This window comes from Triplophysa rosa, linkage group LG3, assembly GCF_024868665.1.
Source record: "Triplophysa rosa linkage group LG3, Trosa_1v2, whole genome shotgun sequence".
Lineage (NCBI taxonomy): Eukaryota > Metazoa > Chordata > Actinopteri > Cypriniformes > Nemacheilidae > Triplophysa > Triplophysa rosa.
The window spans coordinates 5973316-5994343 of NC_079892.1; the positions used below are offsets into that span (position 1 = coordinate 5973316).

At 40.6% G+C, this 21028-nt stretch overlaps 1 protein-coding gene across 4 annotated transcripts; it reads right to left on the minus strand.

Annotated features, from left to right (window-relative positions):
• Positions 1 to 31: 31 nt before the first annotated feature.
• On the minus strand, positions 32 to 20505 carry ckap5 (cytoskeleton associated protein 5). Of its 4 annotated transcripts, none has more exons than XM_057329077.1 (45): positions 20391 to 20505; positions 18969 to 19051; positions 17177 to 17370; positions 15495 to 15701; positions 15164 to 15335; positions 14950 to 15082; positions 14382 to 14482; positions 14170 to 14283; positions 13982 to 14086; positions 13764 to 13853; positions 13399 to 13563; positions 13174 to 13302; positions 12932 to 13084; positions 12748 to 12846; positions 12518 to 12628; positions 12314 to 12406; positions 12040 to 12225; positions 11241 to 11335; positions 11093 to 11150; positions 10799 to 10924; positions 9154 to 9293; positions 8814 to 8988; positions 8540 to 8653; positions 8326 to 8454; positions 8003 to 8197; positions 7697 to 7825; positions 7060 to 7155; positions 6261 to 6386; positions 5991 to 6140; positions 5652 to 5855; positions 5409 to 5544; positions 5111 to 5304; positions 4823 to 4989; positions 4656 to 4679; positions 4055 to 4228; positions 3833 to 3953; positions 3564 to 3743; positions 3152 to 3339; positions 2977 to 3052; positions 2653 to 2841; positions 2415 to 2552; positions 2022 to 2105; positions 1785 to 1944; positions 1496 to 1620; positions 32 to 982 (listed from the first exon to the last, which is right to left on the minus strand). In XM_057329077.1, exons 2-45 carry the CDS (start codon positions 19023 to 19025, stop codon positions 773 to 775), a joined length of 6012 nt encoding a protein of 2003 aa, XP_057185060.1. In that variant the 5' UTR covers positions 19026 to 19051; positions 20391 to 20505; the 3' UTR covers positions 32 to 772. The 4 variants fall into 4 exon arrangements, with proteins under 4 accessions (XP_057185060.1, XP_057185057.1, XP_057185059.1 ...); XM_057329074.1 differs by having other exon boundaries at positions 7060 to 7157; positions 7693 to 7825; XM_057329076.1 differs by lacking the exon at positions 20391 to 20505 and adding an exon at positions 20239 to 20351 and having other exon boundaries at positions 7060 to 7157; positions 7693 to 7825.
• Between the last annotated feature and the right edge of the window lie 523 nt (positions 20506 to 21028).

The following is a 21028-nucleotide window of genomic DNA, read 5'->3' on the forward strand; positions in this document are numbered from 1 at the left end:
ACTCTTGTTTAGTCTCTTAAGCAGTAAAATACCACACACAGCAACGTTGTAGTTTGTTAAATATAAAAAAACCTTTATTGCCATTTTCACTTTAGATTTTACACTGAAACTTGATAGCAACACTTCAACACTTAATCCCGGTTGGATAATACAAAACAATGCACTGATTACCAACATTCTGCAAGTGTGCCAAAAGTTGGGAACGTTGTTAAAAGAAAAACTGAATAACGGCCTTTAGTAATGCAACCTTTATTTACATAAAAAGAACAAGTACTTCATGCCATGCTCCTTAAAACAAAGGAATCAATCCTTCAGAGTTTTGAAAGCTTCAAGATTGCTTGAGAGAAAAGGCAGAAAGAAAACAGCAAAAATGGCAACGGATAGAAGTTGACAGACCAAGTGAAAGCGACATTTTAAATCAAGCTCTCTAAAATGTCCAGTTAAAAAAAGAAAACAGCTTCAGTTACACATATTACAGCATTCTGCACAAAGAAACTGTACACGGGAAATCCTAAATGACACGTAAAAGCCTGGTGTGGTTAGCCACTATGTACAAAAACAATTGTGCACAATACTAACATACAGAAAAATTTGTTTACTTAATATTATACAATGTAGACAGATTCAAGTTATTTTTTGTCCTATTCGCATAACCGCAACTATGCACGCGTTTACCCTGAAAAACGTTGGAGATTGTGATGTTCGGGAGAGAAAGCCTAAAAACGTGTTGCCGACTATCTGGTGCGTTAGCGTATGTAGGCTGAGCTTTCATCTACTGACGTTTGCTCTTGATCCTCTCCAACCTCTTTTTGAGGTCGTCGAGGTTGGAGGCGGAGGAGCGGGTGGGGCTGTGGGAGTGCGACTGCTCCTGCTGGAAGTGCTCGCGAGACTCCTTCAACTGAGAGAGTTTGCTGTGGAGCATGTCTGTGCAGGAGGCCACCGATGGTTTCAATGAGCCGAGGGGAGGTCGCTCTTCCTCTGGCTGCAGAGAGACAATATATCACATATAAATACTTAGAATGGCAACAATACACATAAAAACCAGAATACATCAGCTTACAAACTTAAGATGAACAGTGTGAAAGAACGAGAAAACAAATGTGTTTTTAAAACTATTTTAACAATCCTAGTAAGCGCATGGTTTAAAGCGCAAGTGCACTTAGGGCGTGTCAGAATCCACTTTTGCTACTTTAAGGGTGGGGAAAATGGTAGAATGTATGTGCGCTGTGCACCCGCCTATTACTAACAAGCTCTATAAATAACCGTTGACTTTAGACCAGGTTTCAGTCGGACAATGGCACAGTCTATTTCATTTGCCTCAAAATAGCAACGCGTCAACAATGCGCCTGAACAAACCTCGTTTTCAGACCAGCACGCCCATGGGCGCAAATGCATTTGCTATTTAAACAACGTTGCGCAGGACGTGAACATGAAAACTGCATAGAGCTGAAACTAGCAAAAAACACTCGCAGAATAGAGCCATAAGGAGACAAACCGTTGAGTTCTCCAGGCCACGCCGTTGCCGCAAGATCTTCAGTCTTTCGTAATAGGCAGCAGCATTCAGATCGTCTCCATTACCAAGGGAAACAGAGCTGGGGTCTGTGCTGGGCGGGGGGATTACTGTGTGATAAAACCAATACATCAGTGAACTAGCATTGTGAAGGTGGGGTTTTATAAGACCTTCTAAAACAAGATATTTCCAAAAACTGATGCGAGAGATATCTGTATAACTGACAGTATATTGATGAGCCACGTGTGCGACTATTCTCAAGTTTAGGCTTCACCTGTAGAGGTTGGGATTCGGCCTTTGCCTTCCCGCTCAGACTCGATCATGCGAAGTCCTCGCTCCACATAGCTCTGAAAGAACTGCGAGGTGTTCCTCAGGAAGGGCTCGATGTCGGCGTCAGAATACTTCTGCTTGTACTCGTACAGCTCTGTCAAACCCTGAAAAACAATGTGCTCTAGTTAACTAACGTATCGAACGGATTAACGTGTGAAATTACTCAAGGCTATAGACTCACCTCTTTAGTGTTCTCCTTGGAGCCAATCTTTTTAAAAATCTCAGACAGGATGTCACTCACATTAGCCTTGATCACTTTGTCATCCTATATAAAATACATGATAAATAAAACTATATAAAAGACATGAAATTTGATAACATTAGTAAACAACAAGATACAGTACATGCATGTCTAAAAAAATTAAATTATGGATGAAACGCAGCATTAGAACAGACTTGTTTCAATCCATAATTTTATTTTTTTAGACAAGTCTGTTCTAATTCTACGTTTCATCCATAATCAGATGCAGGATTTAAAAACAAGAATCGACTTATTTAAGGATAACACAAAATGTTAGACTTGGTTCCATTATTCTAGAAAGCACACCAGATCAGCTGTAGACAGCACACATACCGATCTGAGGGCACCCTTCTCTGTGCTCTTGTCAGATTTGTGTCCAGAAAGGTTTGCCAAAAGTTTGACCACCTTCCTCAGGTGCGCCTCCAGCTCAGACTCGTTGCGATTCTCGATCATAGACAGGTGATCTAAGATCTATGCGACACAGACATGGACAAGTCAATTTCAGAAGAAAAAAAAGAGAGCAGTCATGCAAAATTATTATCTTTAAGTAACCAGTCAGTCTCAAGTGTACCTTGGCACCGGTGAGTTTACAGAGCGTGTGTAACAGTGTTTTCAGAGTCCGGTGAGGAACGTCGCTCTTGAGCTGTTTGAGCTTCTCTTTAGGGAAGACCTTCATGAAGTTGTGCACGTCCAGCAGGATGCGATCTAGATTGATGCTGTTGATGGTCTGAGGCAGGAAACGGATCATTCTCCACAGACACTGCATGATAAAGAACAGCACATAGATGATGCAACATTGGACACTAATACTATGGTTTTATTGCGCATTATTCAGTGCTTGTTGTTTAGAAAATGTTCTCATGAGCTATACAAAATAAATATTAACGAAGTGTACCTTCATGACAAGCTCAGAGAACATGGGGGACCCTGCAGTGCTGGTAAGACTGTCCTGCAGAAGCACCAGCAAAGCACTGAAAAAGAAACCAGAACATTTAACCTACATGTCTACATCTCCACTATAAAACAAATACAGAATGCTAACAAAAGCGGAGGCTTCCGGCTATCCTAACCTCAGGATGTTGGTCTGGTCCGACCTCTCAAGCACTCGAACCATGAGCAGGTTGACTGAGCGAATGAGCTGCTGCCCGTCCTCGATGTCCTCCACTCTGGAGTCCAACATCAATGTGATCAGACCGTGCATCAGATCCTTCAGGACGCCAATGGAGGCCTCTCGCGCCAAACTCTCCATTGAGAACAACTGAACACAGAGGCACATTGACTCAGATGCTAAACACTGTTGATATTTGTCCGTTTTACAGACATGCAATGCATTTTAATTTGTAGTTGAGTTCTACAATAGCTGTTTGTTTCTACAGATACAATACCAAAGTGGTTGCATATAAACATCCTGTAAAACACATTACACGAACAAAAACGTGGGATTAGTAAGATTAAGAACAAAGTTAAGTTTCTAACACTCACAGACAGCATGTTGCCTATAATGCAGCTGTAGAGTTTAAAGATATCTTTTTTGTCCAGGCGATCGTCGGCCATGTGCGTGTTGTAAATGAGCCGCAGCTGCATAAAGGTGGCGATGAGAAACTGGTCGATGTGCCCAGACATGGCTTCTGCTTTGTCCGCCTGTCTCAACACCTCATCAATCTGCATCACAAAGTAGCACAAATTTTGTTAGGACATAAAACCTGCATATGAAGGTTTGAGAGCCAACATCAAAGGAGCCGGATGCCCACCTGCGCCAGAGCCTGGATACTGGTGTTAATATCTCCACTGGCCACTTGAGAGATGACAAAGTTGATAGTGGAGGCAGTGCTATTGTGAATGTCGTCAAAGTGAGGAGAGACCGAACGAATTCTGCAGACACAAATTGGCATTTTAAACACCAATTGTTTGAAATACTTCAGCATCATTTCAGGAAGTAATAAAGTGAGCTCAACATCGTGACAAACTCTTACTTGCGCTCAGGAATCATGACTGGCTCCAGAACTTCATCCAGTTTGTGTTGCACCAGGTCGGGTATGTCGCTGGCGCATGTGTGGTTGTTCTCGAACACGTCCAAATCCAGCTGAAACTCTTTTGGGATGGATGGAGCCGACTGGTCCAACAGAGCGTTTTGCGCCCGAGCTTGACTGTTGATAAGAGAGGGTGGGCCAATTTTGGGCAACATTATAAAACGCCAACTTCACTTTCAACATATGAAAGTCCTTAAGAACTTGGTTACGGTTTGTACACACAAATACTGGCAATGGTGTTAGTTCTTTAACCACTTCCCTGTTTTTGTATTCAATGAAACTGGCAACAAATGAGACCAAATATAACATTTCACTTATTCAGCTAGTAGGGCTGGTGATGTAAAATAAAGCAACATTTTAAATTATGATTTCATTGGATTTCGTCATTGTTTTCTTACAGTAAAAGTACAATCCAGATGTTTTCTTAAAAGTGCAATCCAGCCCTACAAGCCAACATTTTTGGGGGGAATAGTGGTCTCTAAAACTCCAGGTACACAGGTGCCTACAGGATGAGCAGTGGCTACAGCGGTACGGCAGTACTTACATCCTGTAAGTGCGATACATTATTCTGTCCACGGAGGGCAGCAAAGAAAAAAATCGTAAAGGATAGAATGAGACTAGACAATGCGCTTTACCGTGAGATAGAAATATAAACAAGAGTAGTAGAAGAGATACAGTTGAGCTTATACCCATGAATACAACAGGACATACCGGAGTTTGTTGGGCACCTCCTCCTGTGCAGGTTTGCGGAGAAAGGTGGCGTTGGGATTGGTGGGTTGTTCTTTCTGGACTCGCTCCTGTTTGGCTGGGGCTGCAGGAGACTTCTTAGCAGCACGTTTGATTCGTTCCTCGAGCATGCTCATTTCTTTCTCTGAAAGCTAGATGTGAGAAAACGGCTTTAGTTAAGACTTAGTATTTGCATGAGAAAATGTTTGCATTTATAAGTCTACACAGGCAAGAACAAGGTCAATGGAAATATGAAGTCTGAGGGTGTCTTACATTGCCGATGAGTTTGAAAACTTGGTCCCCGCAGGCGTTGTAAGCAGCCAAGACAGTATTGAGCGCAGCGTTGCGGACCGTGGTGTCACGATCTCCAATGTGAACAGCGATTTCTTTAAGGGCCTTGGCTGGAGTCGGCTGACACACATTCATGCCAAAGTTTTCTATCAGGCACCCAAGCTCCTCGAGACATTCTAAAGAACGAACATGACAAAACATACAGTAAGTTCTGGGTCGTAGTCTGTGATAAATTATGATCATCATGGTGCATCATGCTAACTTGTGGAGTTTTAGTTACCAGATCTCTGTTTGGAGTTCTTGGATTTGGTCCCGTCCATAAGGAAGGGGAAGACTTTACTGGCTGCGTAAACTTTACACAGCATTGTCAAAATGGCACGTACATCTTTGCGCACCACATCTTTTGACTCCCCGACCTGCCCCGACAAAAACAAAGATCATGACAAGCTGCAATGTGTCAAGAGGATCATTGTGAAACTATTATTTAACTTTAAAAAAGCTGACGTTTAGACTAAAGCGCCACCTTAAGGATCAGGTAGGGAATAAAAGACGAGGCCTCGTAGTCGTTGAGTTGGTAGTCCTTCTTGCTCAGCATGATGAAGAGCAGCTTCAGGAACTCCAAAGCTTTCATCAACACACTGGTGTTGGTGTCAAAGAACCTGAGTGTGAACCACTTCAACACCAGGTCCAGACAGCTAATCACAGCTTCACACTCTGCTTCCATGTGCTGAGAGTCATTCACAAAATACATTTTTTAGAAAACTCACATTTTCAGACCTTTGTCTACAGGACAGGAAGTGATGTCATCTGATCTCTCTGAGCTTTCTCACAAACACAAGCAACAATCAAACTACATATTTACCTCAATCATGGCACCGATGGCTTTAACGTGACGTTGAAAATCGAAGTGAAAGAGCTCATCCAGGAGCCACTTGGCCAAACATGTTGACAATTGAGTCTTTAGCTGTTCCACGTATTCGTCACGAGGAGTCATGAAGTTCCACTTCAGAATCTAAATAGTTGTTTAAGAACCAAACATGCTAATGAGCTGCATGACATGACTGACATCACAACTTGATCCTGCCGACACCAGTCATGGGTACTAATATTAGATGGACTGGGAGATGCTCACCTTCAAACCTTTCTCTTCCTTCACCCTCTGTTCCTTACCATTAGGAACAAGGATGTAAATGGGTCCAGATTTATCCTCCTCATCCTTCGCACCAACCTTGACCGGAGGTTTCTTACCCACAACACCCTAAGTAGTAAAACATTCAACACTTGTGTACAAGGTCTTATGTACAAATACTTTGCTACGAAGTTAACACCAGCTTTTCCACCAGAATTGTTAGTAACGTGATGTTCGTAGTCAGACTGAACTTGAATGCTCGCAGGTACATCTGTAAAATAAGCCTAGTAGTGACAAGAGAGCAGAGTCAAGGTTCTTACTACCCAGTATGAAAGTACTCTGGGTTGACACCTCCACAGCACTACAAAAATAAAATGGAATTTCTGTTAGCAGGTGAATTTAAAAGCCCTTGATGTAATTTAAGCATCGTGACACTACACCGAATGTTACATGCAGTGCTACCACACTTTCGTGTACCATGTCACCTCACACCAGCCATATTGGTGCTCTTTACGAAGAGATTCTTCTATACCTGCTGGCTGTTAGGTGTGCCTCTGGAGAGCCTGTTTTGTTTACTATTATCTTTATCTCCTTTCACCTTGAGTTCCATACTATCTCTCTAGCAAATGCAACAAAATACATGCTTCAGAATAATCTAACTTTACAGCAAACACAAAAATGTTGAATGAATGAACAAAGGGTCCTTTACATGACATTGCAACACAAAGGCAACACAGACAATGGGGGTCCTGTTACTGAATGACAATTTTAAACATTTAAGCATAGACAAAGTGTGCCACACCTTTTTAGCTGCAGGACCTGCTGATTTAGCTTTCTTTGGGTCTGCTTTAGGTTCCGGTTCACCGAAGTCTTCACTGGGAGTCTGGTTCCTGGCAGGAGCTGTACAATAAGGACACACCATTTAGTTGAAATTGGTCTCTTAAAGGGATAGTTCACCTTTAAAATGAAAATTCTGTCATTATTTACACGCCCTCCTGTCCTTTCAAACCCCTATGACTGACTTCTGCAGAACACAAAATAAGATATTTTGAAAAATGTAACAGAAAACCGATGGTCCCATTGACTTGCATTGGTTTTGTGCACATACATAGAAGTCAATGGTTTTTGATTACCAACATTTTTCAAAATACCTTCTATGTTTCGCAGAAGAAAAATCACAGGTTTATAATAAAACAGAGTAAATTAAAATTATGAAATATGTTTTATTTTGAAGGTGAACTATTCCTTTAAGAGCACCTCTAAAATCAACAAGTTTTGAGACTTAGTTCTTTTCGGGTTGCCATATCTCTACCAAACTCACTCTAGATGGATAATGGTTATTGGATGTTCTTTTTCTAAAGCAATTATTCCTTCAAACCAAATGACAGAAAATTCTGTGATGTCATGTGACTTGTGGTTAAAGAAAAGAATGAACCTGAAGCTGGTTTGGCAGCAGGGGCACTGGGTGCGGGTTTAGAAGCTGCAGCTTTGGCAGGAGCTGCAACTTTGGCTGGCATCACGGCCCTGGCCTTCTCCAGCATGCTAACCACCTGGTCCTTTGAGGCCGGCTGCACAAAGACAATGGAGAAAGTGACATTATATGTGGGTGCTTTTCCGGTCAAAAGCTGACAATGCATTCTTATTAACTACCAGTTTTTTGTGATACAAATCAAGAGGGTTCAAACAATTCGGATACCAGCCCAGATCTTTACCCGAGGCCTCACTGCTCCTCATATACTACTTGCCTTGAGTTTGCTGGTAGCTTTGTTCATCTTTTCATAACCCAGGTGCATCATGAAGGTGGGAAGGGCGTCCTGAGCCTTCTTGCGCACGTCGCCGCTACGGTCTTCGAGGCAGGTGAACAGGTGGGGAATACACAGCATGAGGTCTGCAGGCACCGCACGCAGGGTGGGCAGCTTCTCAGCCAGCCAGCCCAACAACTACAGGGGACACGTAAGAGTAAAGTCCCTCGCTGTGAATTCCCATGTTAATATAATCGATTCAATCATTTAACTTAAAAAATAAAGGATGTCAATTTTGTTATGAGGGTCCATCAGAGATGCCGTACCTCCTGTCTGAGGAAGGGGTTTTCCTTCTTCAGCTCCTCGGACAGGTCCTCTCCTTCAAGCCACTCCTTCATCCCTGTCTGCTCCACCCAGGCGTTCAGCGTCGCCATGGCAGCAGCACGAACGTTGGCCTGAAGAGAAAAGTCAAATTTCATGCAAATCAGAAACAATTCACTGCTCAGGATGGCAATCATATGTTCAGGGTGCATTTCATACTTTGCTGTCTCCAAGGACAGTGATGACTGGAATTCCCAAGTTCTTGACGTGCTGTTTGAGAGCTGGACCCATAGCAGTTGCTATCTGCTGTAGGATGGTCAAGGTTTGCTGGACCTACAGCCACAACACACATTTTAGACATCGTAATGCGAAGTACATTGAATAAATTGGATTCATCCACTAAGCCACACCCACTAAGCCAAAACCAGGAAACCCCATTCAAATATAAATAGAACAGTGACATCAGATGGTTTAAATACACAGACTGCATTACCAGTAGTTTGTTGGAGTCATTAAGGCGGCCCTTCAGTGCCATGGGCAGCTCGCCGATGCTAGCCTGGATGAACTTAGCCTCGGAAATTATAGCGGCAACCTCATCAAGGCCTTCCTTCCTGACCTTCCAATTCTTGTCTTCGATTTTTGACACCATGTCTGAAGTGATTTTATCACTGTGAATGTGAAAAGTCACATAATATTAACTCTATAGTATTCTCTTTAAGTACTGTGTCCTTTGAGCATTTACATTCGGGAATTCATCTTAGACGTTTATATCTGGTGACATCTCAAAGTTGCTTGCCAGAGCCATTATTTAAAACAAGGAACCATTTGATAACCTGATATCAGTTCTAGGCAACAGATCCATGATATCTCCAGCTCCACCATCAACCTGCTCTTCATCTGCCTCGTCTCCCTCCTCTTCAGTTCCCACTTTTTTGCTGCCGCGGATGGAGGCAGGAGGAGTCTGACCCTGCATCTATGAGGAAAGGGATGCAAAGGTGAAAGATAGGACTTCATTTGATATAATGCAATCGTAACGGCAGGGCTGTACATGAACTTTTTTTGCACATAGCACCGGTGCTACGGTTTTAAATTTTTGTAGCACAGGCCAAACAGTTGTAGCTCAAGTATCCGTCTGTTATCATCTTTAAAAAAAAACACAAGTGCAGGTCATCACATAAATAGACAGGTAACTGAAAAAGGACATTAACGTTATGCAAATGGATATTTAGGGCCATTAAATTTTTTTTATTTTTTACCAAATTCGTTTTTTCCTTTTAAATTTTTCTGAGTTCTGCATTTTCTAGGGATGTGCGAGACTAATCAATTAGTTGTTTAAACTGTAAGCTCCTACTAGTCGATACTGAAAACAACAGTCATTTACATGAAAAATAATAATAAAATAATAGTTTAAAATAATTTAAATGACTTTCATTTAATGTTTCGTTTAAAAACCTTTCAAAATTACATCCTATATTAATAATTATTTTTTCAAACATACTGTTAGTCTTGTATTAATAGTAGTGTATCAGGAACGAAATGTTTTAATTTTAGCTCTAGATCTAGCATGCGTTTCCTCTGTGCCAATTGCAGCACGCTCAGAAATCGGTTCTTTTTGCCACGATGCGGAAAATGCGGACTGAAATGCAGAATGCAGGTATAAAACGAAAAAGTAGAAAATGATCTAAAGCTACATACAGTTATGTTAACAATGACTTAATAATAAATATCAATATTTTAATATTTTAAATGCATGAAAGACGGATTGACGTTATTTGATGGCAGAATGAGCGGTGAATGCATCTTGAGCACACTCAATAAAACAGATGAGAATCTAGATTCACAGAACTTTGAAATGTCATTGATTGTAATGTTTATCACAAACAAAGCGCTTGAATAAATGATCGCTTAGCACTGTTAACTGTGTGCCCATGCAGAGTTTGCACAGATTCCTCAGACAGAGTTTTTGTTCACAAACATTGAGCAGACTTTCATCCGAGCATAATGCTTGCATTTCCTCAACAAGAACATGTAAAATAAGATTAACATCATAATCACATGCTTGAGTGTTTAGCCTATGTATGTTCTATAAATTAGCTAATATGGGCAGTATGCTTTATTAGCGGCTATTTCATTCGCTCTGCTCAAGATGCATTCTGTAGCTTGTTCTGTACTTTTTGTCCATTGCTTTCTATTCGCTTTTTTGTTTAGACACATGTTGTATTGCTTTATAAATAATAAAAAAGCAATGTTTTTTTCAATCAACATCATTTAAAGAAACAAAATAAAAACATTCTTATTTATGGTTTTAAAACCTTTGTTGATAGCCATGTGCTTATAAATAGCTAGACATGAAGCCAGGCAGGGAGGGGTGGATTAAAACAAGGTGTGGTTTGGTGGATATTTACAAAGGCTTTATTGTGAGCGTCTCTTTGAAGATGTCAATTTCAACTTTTGTGTTGTTGAGAAGGAAATGTTTACCTTTTCAAACTCTGCATCGATTTGTGAAAGCAGGGCTGGTTTTTCATCTTCAAAGAACATGCGGAGTGGAGCTCCCATATACAGGTACATGACTCCTAAGAGAGTGATCGCTGATGTCCTCACGGCCTGAAATGAACAGCCAATTACACAAAACGTCTGACAAACGGAGCAACAAGTTGAATAAAAGCTAATAAGCTAATGAACACTAACAGCAATTAACAAATATGGTCGTCTAGAAAAAGAACAATTAAAAGTCTAAAAATCATTTTAAACATGACTAATAGAATTACTTACAGGATTTGTGGCACCCAGGGCGGTTTTAACATTGTTGATGAATGCCTTCACATTTATTCTGAATAATTGGAAACAGGATTTATGAGTTACAAACGATACTAGACAAACATAAATAAATAAATTAAATAAATAAAGTAAGGCACTCAACCCAGCAAATCCAAACTCCTTCATGGCATTGGCCAACCAGCTGAGCGTCTCGGCTTGATTTTTAGGATTCTTCTGAGCAAAAGCCACCGAGACCACCTGGCCAATAAAAAAATATCAAGATGAAGCTTAAATATTAGCAATCAATAACTCTTATTTGCGGCTTCACAACCCAATTAAGATTGGGCAACGCCTACCAAATTGGCATCGGACAGTGTCTACAGTGAAACATTACGATGGACGATGCCAACGCACCTGCGGAATTATAAAGTAAGGCGCATCTAGGCACGAGCTGCCCAAAGACACATCATTATACAGTGCGAGCTGGGCAGTTATAAATTCAGGCGTGTGTTATTTGTACAGCGCAAGCTCCACAGTTATAAAGTGAGGCTCGATTGTTATTCTGACGTTATATTCAATAATAAAAAAAAGTTGAAGTGAGGTGGGTCTTCTTTAGACAGCACGGGCTGCACAGACACGTGTCGTCTTTATACAGCATGGGCTGCGCAGACACACATCTTTATACAACGCGGGCTGCACAGACATGCATCTTTATACAGTTATAAAGTCAGGCGGGTCTGGCGAAAACTGCGCATCCTCTTTATAAAGCGTGAGCTCCACATTTATAAAGTCAGGCCAGTCTGATCTGTTCAGTGCGAGATATGCCCCTTTGCCTTGTTTATATTTTTAACAACGCAATTTAATGCAATAAAATGAGGCCCGTCTTAAACACTACATTTCCTGTGATCAAGAGGGTAGACCACCAGTCCAATTTTTTTAAATGTCAGACACTTTAAACCAACCTGTTCTGCAGTCCACGGCAGAGAACAAGCCTCGCCAATCGCAGTCAGAGCCTCTTTGGCCTTGATTCCACACTTCACATCTCCGATCTTATCAACCAGACCATCCAAAACAACCAACGCAGACGTCTTTGAGAACGAGCCCTTTTGCGCGATCAGACCCACAATGTGCAACTTCATTTGCATGACCTAAAAAAAACAAAGATATCAGAATCTGGCACCTAACGCAAGGCAAACATCTGAACTGCAGGCTCCTCTGTATTTTACGGTTTACTACCTGGAAGTTGGTCTCTTTCCATCCAGGTTTCTTAGCCAGCATTCTGACCAGAGCCTGACATGGCATTTCAGATTTATCCATCTGCTCCACAGCCTGAGAACAACATGATAATATGACAGATAAAGTCAAGGTGCAAATTTAATCACATGATCACAAAAAGCTAGAAATGCATCATAGGGGAAGTGAGAGATGTGCACAACTTACTCTCTGAAACTCTTCCATGCTAGCAAGTCTTTCTTTCCAGTTGGCGCTGTCCAGCAGTTGCATACAGGAAGCTGGGAGCACAGCAGCCGCCTTCTCCTCGCATACTTCCGTCTGATGTGAAAAAAAAACAAAACAGCTATGAACGCGTAACAACTGAGGTCAATCAACATGTTCAACAACAACCCATTTCCAAATATACAGATATGCCCATGCTTAAACTGAAGACTTACAGATAGCTCAGTCTCTACTGTTTCCTTTGATTCTGGAGCTTTCTTAGACTTGCCACTGGGGGCAGAAGCAGGTTTGCCCTTCTTGGGTGGTCCAGAAGCCTGGTACATTCAATAAACAACATAAATGAGTCTAATCTTTTACTCATTCTTTCAAACAAATGTAACTGCCGGCAGATGACTTTACCTTTGCTGGAGGAGCTTTCTTAGGAGGGCCGGATGGTTTGGCAGGGGCTTCAGCAGGTGGGGGTGCTTTCGCAGCCGGCTTCGCTTTCTTCACTCCACCCCCATCACCTTTCTTTCCTCCAGCAAGTTCCACTTTATCAGCACATTCTTTTATCTATGAACACATAAAATTGGACAAAAAAGTCAATTACAAATTGTCATGTAAACAATCACGACAAGATATACGATAAAACGTGTATCGACCTTGTCCAACTTGAGTTTGTCAACTTCTGTCAGGAACGGGTTGACGGCTTTCTCCCCCACCACCTTCATGGCAGTCCCCAAAGCCTCAAAAGCAGCATCTCTGACCTCTGGGGCAGAATCGTTCACTTGCTGCAAGAAGAGTACAACAATTTAATACACCAAGAAGTCTTCATGACTGTCAATTCTGAAACACTTCCATTCATCCAGACATCCTGAAAGCCATACCTTGAGGAACGCTGCACAGAAGGGCTTCAGAACACTTTTTGGCAATGTACTCGGGGTGCAGTGACGGAAGCTTCTGGCCAGGAAAAGCGAAGCCTGTTGCTTGATGGAGGGGTTCTTGTTGTCCATCACCGCCAGAACATCCTCGCTGATGTTTTGCAGGGTTGTCTGCAATACAGTTGGAAGTTGACATACATCTGGATGATATCATACATCATCAGCATGTAAAAAACAAAGTGAGGTGGTTGCCAGGGCATCGCTAAGGTAAATGGTTGCTCTCTAGCAAATGACATTAGCACTCCCCATGTTTTAAGTAAGACAAATAGTGTTTACCAAGGATTTGTGCTTTTTTTTTAAGAAATACTCACAGTTAGGAAGACTGCATCGATTGCCTCTTGTAAGGCCTGTACAACCTGAGGTTTCTTCTCCTTAAATTTCTCCAGAATGGTTGGCACCACCTTAAAAGATTCAGGAGATTATATGTAAGCTAAGCTTCAGAAGTAAAAAGGGGACAAACTATGACCTAACTTGGACTTCTCAAACTAAAACAAATCAGTCAAGAACCTTATGCATTGCGAGCACTTACATGACCCGCATATGTTCCAAACTTCTTTCTCAGTCCTGTTGTCAGTCCTGCCATACATTTAGCTGCCAAGGCCACTAGCATCACATTGGCATCTTTACCAATAACCTACAAAAAAAAAGAAAAGTTTTCTAAGGTTTGTTCACAGAGGAAATCCAATTTACCAGAGATCCCATTTGAATAGGTGTTACCTTTTTAAGTGCTCGAACCAGGTCCCCATAGTCTCCATTCTCTAGTTTTGGGTTCTTTGTCAAGGCTTCCACTGCCTCCAATGCTTCCTTCCTCTCCTGCCATTTCTTAGCTTCCTGTGTCACAAAAACATTGCGTTGTATTTTTATACCAACCGTGCTTAATTTCGTTCCTGCAATGATTCAAATCAAGATCTTGTTGGTGTAGTTCTCACAATTTTTTCATAGAAGTCTTTAGGAAGTTTTGAAAGGATCTCAACGGCTTCCAAGAGCTCATAAGCATCCACCTGAGCTTCGGTCTCCTCATCAGCCTCACCTGTAGGGACACAAAAACATTTCAATCTATCCCAAGCTTATTTGAACATATAATTAAAAGATTCGGATTTGTTTAGCCTGTATTCTGTACCCTCACCAAATTTCTGCCTGGGTGCATAAACAGAATACGTATTGCCTACATAAGCAACACCCTATATCCAATTAAAAAAAAAAAAATTAATTACATATTAAACGGCTCATGCCTGGCAGTTTGTCCAGTCTTGCACTAAGCAAAATTTCCTGCTTTTCAATACAAAGTCTCCTAGCACCATGCTGACAGTAGAGACATTACTATGGCAACTGGTGAAGATATAACAGACAGTCATTTCTAAAGATCAGATTTCAAAAATCTCCCAAGACATTTTCAAAATATGCTTTTTACAATAATATCCAATGGCTTGTCACTGAATGGCTACTGAAGACTTTGTGATTTATCTTTTGTGGAGACGTCTTTTGTTTTATTCTCACCATCTGCTTCGTCTCCTCCAGCAGCTTGCTGCTTCTCAAACTTGGCCTTCAGATCCTGCTGGGAACGCAAGAACCTGCTCTGCTTCGGAGGTGAGGTTGGCAGCTTCACCCACTCTTCCTCCAACTCTTTCAGCTAGAGGAAATGGATCAAATACATTTTAACTGACCTTACTTATCCGGTCAAAACAAAAGGCTCTCTGGTCAGCAGCTTTACCTGTACAGAGTTGATGTTTTGGAGGGGAGGTCGCAGAGCATCACGGATCCACCTATAGATTTCCACAGCGAGTAATTTGGCCTCGTCTCGAACCGCCTTTTCTCGAGACTCGAACAGTTTTGGCAAAACTTTCACTACGGGCTTCAGGGTTATGATCTTTGATCCGAATTCGCTGCAGATTCAAAAGAACCACGTTAGTAATCCACAGCGCAATTAATTATTTGGCAAGCCTGTGAATTAGTAAGCAACACTCTGACTTCCGCATTTCATTCAACACTATGGTTAACCTGGTTCTAAGAATGCAAATGTAAACAAAACACTGCCTTCTCACCAAAGCGCTTTCCGTAATGTTTCAATGCAGGCAACGATAATTTTAGGGTTTTTGTTTTCCAATCCTTTGATCAACTCATCTTGGACGACTTCCGCCTTCTCGATCTCTATGTACATAAGGCAGATGTCCATCCCCAGGTCTTTAGCCCGAGCTTTGGGCTGATTGAAGACTTTGCAGACCACGCCAGAAACCACTTCCCCTGTTGTTCTGCGAGACAAGATTCAATGCCATTAGAACCCATTAAGAGACTGTGGATAATGGGCCAACGGAACAACGATGAAAGTTATATGTTTCTACATGCTTTGTCTGCGCAGTTGGAGTGTATAAATGAAGTATCGTCCCAGGTTTGTGCAAATGGCCCCAAAAAAAGAATTCCAGCAGTATGCAGCGTTACTTATTGTTTTATATAAACATTTATTGACTGAAGCAGACTGAACTGGCAAATACTTAAAATAAAAACAAACATAAAAACACACTTGGAGCAAACACACAACACCATGAAATAAACAAGTTGTTTTTTCTTCTACTTATACTAAATTAAAACAATCAATACGCCATAATTTACAACTAACTAACTGAATTTCATTCTGCTATATTTAGACAGGCACAAAGAGGCTGCTCAATAATAGATTGCAGCCTTGGGAACTGCGGAAATGTAGGCAAATGAAATGAACTTTAACTGATGTGCTTGTTTTCATCTTATTTGGGAATTGCTCTGTGCCTCACGTGAATCTGGATGCGCACTAACTTGGAAACTGAACTAGGGATGGGCGATATTATATCGTTTGTGATATACCGGTAGAAATTCCCCACACGATAGGAATTAGTCTTGCCGCGATATAAACGATAAATTCTAGTTGATGACGTATTTCTTTGTGAGACCCATTCACAACTCATATGTGAAGCGAAAACAGGTATAGCGGAGGGCGGACGTGAAGCTGAGAAAGAGTTTGCACTAAAAGCTCTAAATCTCGTTTAGGTTGGCACTGTAGATGCATCCGAGTTAATGTTTAGTTTCACTTTCGTTTTATTTAATTCGTTTGTTAAGTATTCGTTGATAGTCATAATGCGTTACACCACAACATTTAGTTTGGCTAAAAGTATTTATTTAAACATTCTTTAGATGTTATGTGCGCGCGCGCAAATAGTTTAGTATGATTTCTTGCCCGTTATATAGGATGAACGGAGCGTCCCGTGCGCAGCTCGCGCCCACATGTGCTTTCATAGCGACACAGCGTGCACAGCACCGCTGCCTATTTACATACAGTACGAATGCGAGTTTGTATTACGTTATTTTAAATGCGTTTATGAGCGTATAAAAGCATGGATTATTTAATTAGATTTCTTTTATCCGCATTTTTCTGTTCTCTTTCTGTAGCGCGAGTCATAGACAGATTCAATGTATGTTGCTGTGAGAAGAGAAGGTTCACACAGTTCAAGAGAGTGATTGACAGCGTGATGCGATCGATCGTTTCCACCCAACAATAGAATATATACAGTTTTAGGTATGACATGATGTGTTTATTGAGCTTTAGTTCATTTAACTTATCTTTACTACAACCTTTTGAAGTCGAATCTCACTATTATATTTTATATTTACAATTTTTTTTAATTTTTATTTTTGGGTGAACCATCCCTTTAAAGTACATTTCTGGGCAAACTATTGTCCAAAAGTTACTTACCTGCCAGCCACATGTGCATTCTCAATATATGCGAGTGCTGCCTCTAAGCCTTTAAGTTGGGCTACGGCATTGGACTCTGTTACAAATCTTTTGGTAAGTCCCAGATATTTGCCCCATTCTGGGCTCTTCTCATCTTCTATCCTCTGGAAAAGCTTCAGCGCTTCCTCGTATCCATGTAATCTGGCTTTCCAAATCTTAAAGCAGACAAGAACATAGATTTTTACGACAAGGATCTAAATAAATGGAACTCGCAGCAATTAAAAGCAGGGTGTCCGATTTCCGAATAGTGCACAGGACGGACATTAGTCGAGCCGAGCACTGACGAAAGCGAAAGATGGGGGTAGGGGTGTGTCTGTTTTGCTGATTTGAACATCAACAACGGCTAAGAGAAATCGGACAGCCTGCCTTTAAATGATTTTCTTTAGAAGACTTATTTATTAACAAATACAGGGCTTGACATTAAGCATTGTCATGTGGTTATCCTTTGGACAAGTAAACTTGTCATTCACTTGTCCGAGTACAAAAATTACTTGTCATTTGAATTCGCAATATGATTGTTTCGGATCTAGATTAGTTAAAATGCTTGGAAGCAAACTTGACCAGTGTCCGCTTTGGCCGCCTGAATTTGGTTATAGGCCTACTCTCCGTGACTGCTATAAAACAAAGGCAAGCAGTAATTATTATTAGCGTTATGGCTGTAGGTTAACTTTTTTTGCACATAGCACTGGTGCTAGAAAGGTTTAAAGTTTGGTAGCACAAGCCAAACTGAAGGAGCACAAATATAAATCATCTGTTGTCATCATTAAAATAAAAGTGCAGTTCATCATGAATAGACAGGTAACTGACAAAAGACATTAACGTTACATACAGATGGATAAATTATGGCCATATTTTTAGATTACCTAAATTTCTTTGAATATTTCTAAATTCTGTGTTTTTCCTTTTTTACTATACAATAGTGGTATATTTGTCCACATAAATTACTGTAGTATACTATAGTGTTTACTATAGTAAACTGCAGTAAAAATTTTAGATACTATAGTGTTTTTAAACTTTACTATAGTATACAGTGTTTATCAATTCACTACAAGGGCACTACAATTTTCAATAGCAAAAACTATAGTACACTACAGTATTTTTTGTCTGAGTGTTCAATTTAACGGGACTTTTATTTTAACGGGTCTTTGGGAAGATGCTTGAGTTTTTGTGTGTTTGCCGATAGCTTCACTCAAACAGTAAAACGCTCGTAAAATAAACTCTCAGAGCAACTCTGACTGGAGATGAAGTTCATGTGTTCATATCCTCATACAGTGCAGACGCAGATAAATCCTTGTGTTGTATGTTAAACTGTGCACATAATTCACTCAGACACGCAGAACAGCCAGATGACATTTAAATAACAGGATTCTGTGTCCGCATCTAGTTACATGGCCATTGATTAATGTCACACACAAACAAGTGCTGTTATTTATTTATTTTTTCGAGTTACTTGTCCGGTCAGGTAAGTAAAATTCTCTCTCACTTGCCCATACAAAACATTCACTTGTCCCGGACAAGCGTTAATGTCGAGCCCTGAAATACTGATAAATCATTTTTTTCTAACAGCAAAAAGACAAGTAATAATGTGTCTTACATGCATCTTTACGAGCAAAAAGCAACTTTGCTGACATGGAGAGTGGAGACAGTTTGGTTTAACCACAAAGTGTACTTTTTTAAAGTTAGGGCATTATAGAAGGCCAAAAATATAAAATATATACACATACTACTGTACAAGTCCTGGATGATGACTCACCTTGTGTTCACATTTCTGGTCTATGGGTAACTTAATCCATTCACTGTCATCCCCCATGGCTGTTTTCTGTTTGATCTATTTAACTAAACAGAAAAGGGAAACTTTGTTGCTCAAATGCCATAAAGCAGAACAAACGTCATTTGAATAGTAAATTTCACACATGGCCAAAACTTGCAAAAATAATTTGCCTTTTACAAACAGATCACAAAACTCATCCAAGTTTCCCAAGCCTCATGCATAGTCCTTTAAACAAAACAAAGCAGTACATGAAGTAAAATGCTGAGTAGTTGTTTTGACATCTCAAATAACTTTACGATTAAAGCTTAAAAACGTTTGATCCAATATGACACGTCCAACAAACATGTCAATTACCTCATTTATGAACAAATGATTAATTGAGGTGACAAAACTCGTCAGACTTGAAGTTTGTCAAATGAGAAACAAGGTTTTTAATATCACGTGCACTCCGACAACAACATCCTCAGCAACGATACAGACAACGAAACTTTACAGCAAGTGAATGCACATCATCAAGATCAACAACAGCCAGAGTGAAGCAACAGCCAGAGTGAAGCAACATCCACTAATGCATCATCTCTCTTTAGAGCAGTTTCATATTACACATCGATCCCATACGCAATGTAAATCCTTAAACACAAAGGCTTTTAAGCGATGAACATAACATGTGAAAATAACATACTAAAGACACATGTAGAAAGACGAGATAGATTAACAATGTGCCGCCAATTCAGCCGCCCATATCAAACACTAAAAGCAAACAAACAGCGTTACATGCAATGTCGAAGGTTTAAAAAGTATCGAAACATAAATGATGGTAAACGGGTGTAGTTACGTGATTTGAAAAACGTAATACTGGTTCGCACTGCATCACATGGAAAACATTATCGGGGTGCAGCAGAGCCGTTAGTGACCCACAGCTACTGTGTCTCAGGCGGACGCTTTTAGCAGAATAAATCGTTCAAATATTGTCTTATACCACACATGACATCACAAATCTAATCCTTGTGGCTTTCTTAAACCATACCAATGTATGTTTTGTTTAATTTCAGAGTGGAAATACGAGTAATTTTAAATATACCGGTTAGCTGTTAGCACATACGCGGGCCTGACTGACTGTAAACTGCCCTGCATCAGCTTGAGCCATCACAAGATTCAAAATAATATTGCCATTACAACAAACCCATCAATTCACGCAACAGCTTGTATCGTTATCATCTTGTTTTACCGAGACATGTAAAAACCGACTCACACTATTGTTTAGCACTGATGTAAAGGCAGGTTGGTATTATTCAGTCCGTCACATTCAACCTCTAACGAAGCAGAAGCGCTAAAATGGCTCGTATACAAAAAACCTCCGTCGCCACCGAACACGGACATACGGGAAATTATTAGTTAAGTTACCTGCTTGTAGAGAGGGAGGACAGGACAATACTCTTATAAATTAAGGACGGTCTTCATCAGCTGGGTCCGATATTTGGTCATTACTCTTCAGGCTTTGAAACGCCTCTGAGGGCGGGTAGAGTGAAGGCGTGTTCGACTTCATGCGGCACTGCGCAGACTGATTGTCGTATGACACCGCAGTAACGCGAGAGCAATTCAAAAACAGTGCTCTTAGATTTCTCTCGCGGTACTTTGATGTCATAAAGTCTTCACTCTGCGTAGCGCCGCATGACGGTGAAAGTAACTAGAGAGAGAGGGAGGAGACGCCTAGCACCCGTTGAAACGTTCAAATATATTTTTTATACAGTGTATACTTCATTTTGGTGCTGTTGTTTTTGACATGTTTTTATCTATTTTAAAGGTCGTGGTCGCAGATAATCTGAATTACTAACTAACATTAAATGCATAAATTATGTTTATATAATGCTCGTCGAGAAAGATACATTTGTACATTGTGTGCATTTAAATATTGGATACTTGTAAGTACAGTCGTGGCCAAAAGTTTTGATAATGACACAAATATTAATTTTCACTAAGTCTACTGCTTCAGTGATTTTTATGTTTTTGTCAGATGCTACTATGGTATACTGAAGTACAGT

Bases quoted from the DNA above. Each gene is read 5' to 3' on its own strand.
- ckap5 (XM_057329074.1), bottom strand. From the start codon at position 19,025: ATGGGGGATGACAGTGAATGGATTAAGTTACCCATAGACCAGAAATGT. The intron at 11,151-11,240 runs GTTGAGTGCCTT...CCAATTATTCAG, and splicing joins AAGGAGTTTGGATTTGCTGG to AATAAATGTGAAGGCATTCA. The intron at 2,106-2,414 runs GTATGTGTGCTG...TATTTTATATAG, and splicing joins AGAAGGGTGCCCTCAGATCG to GATGACAAAGTGATCAAGGC.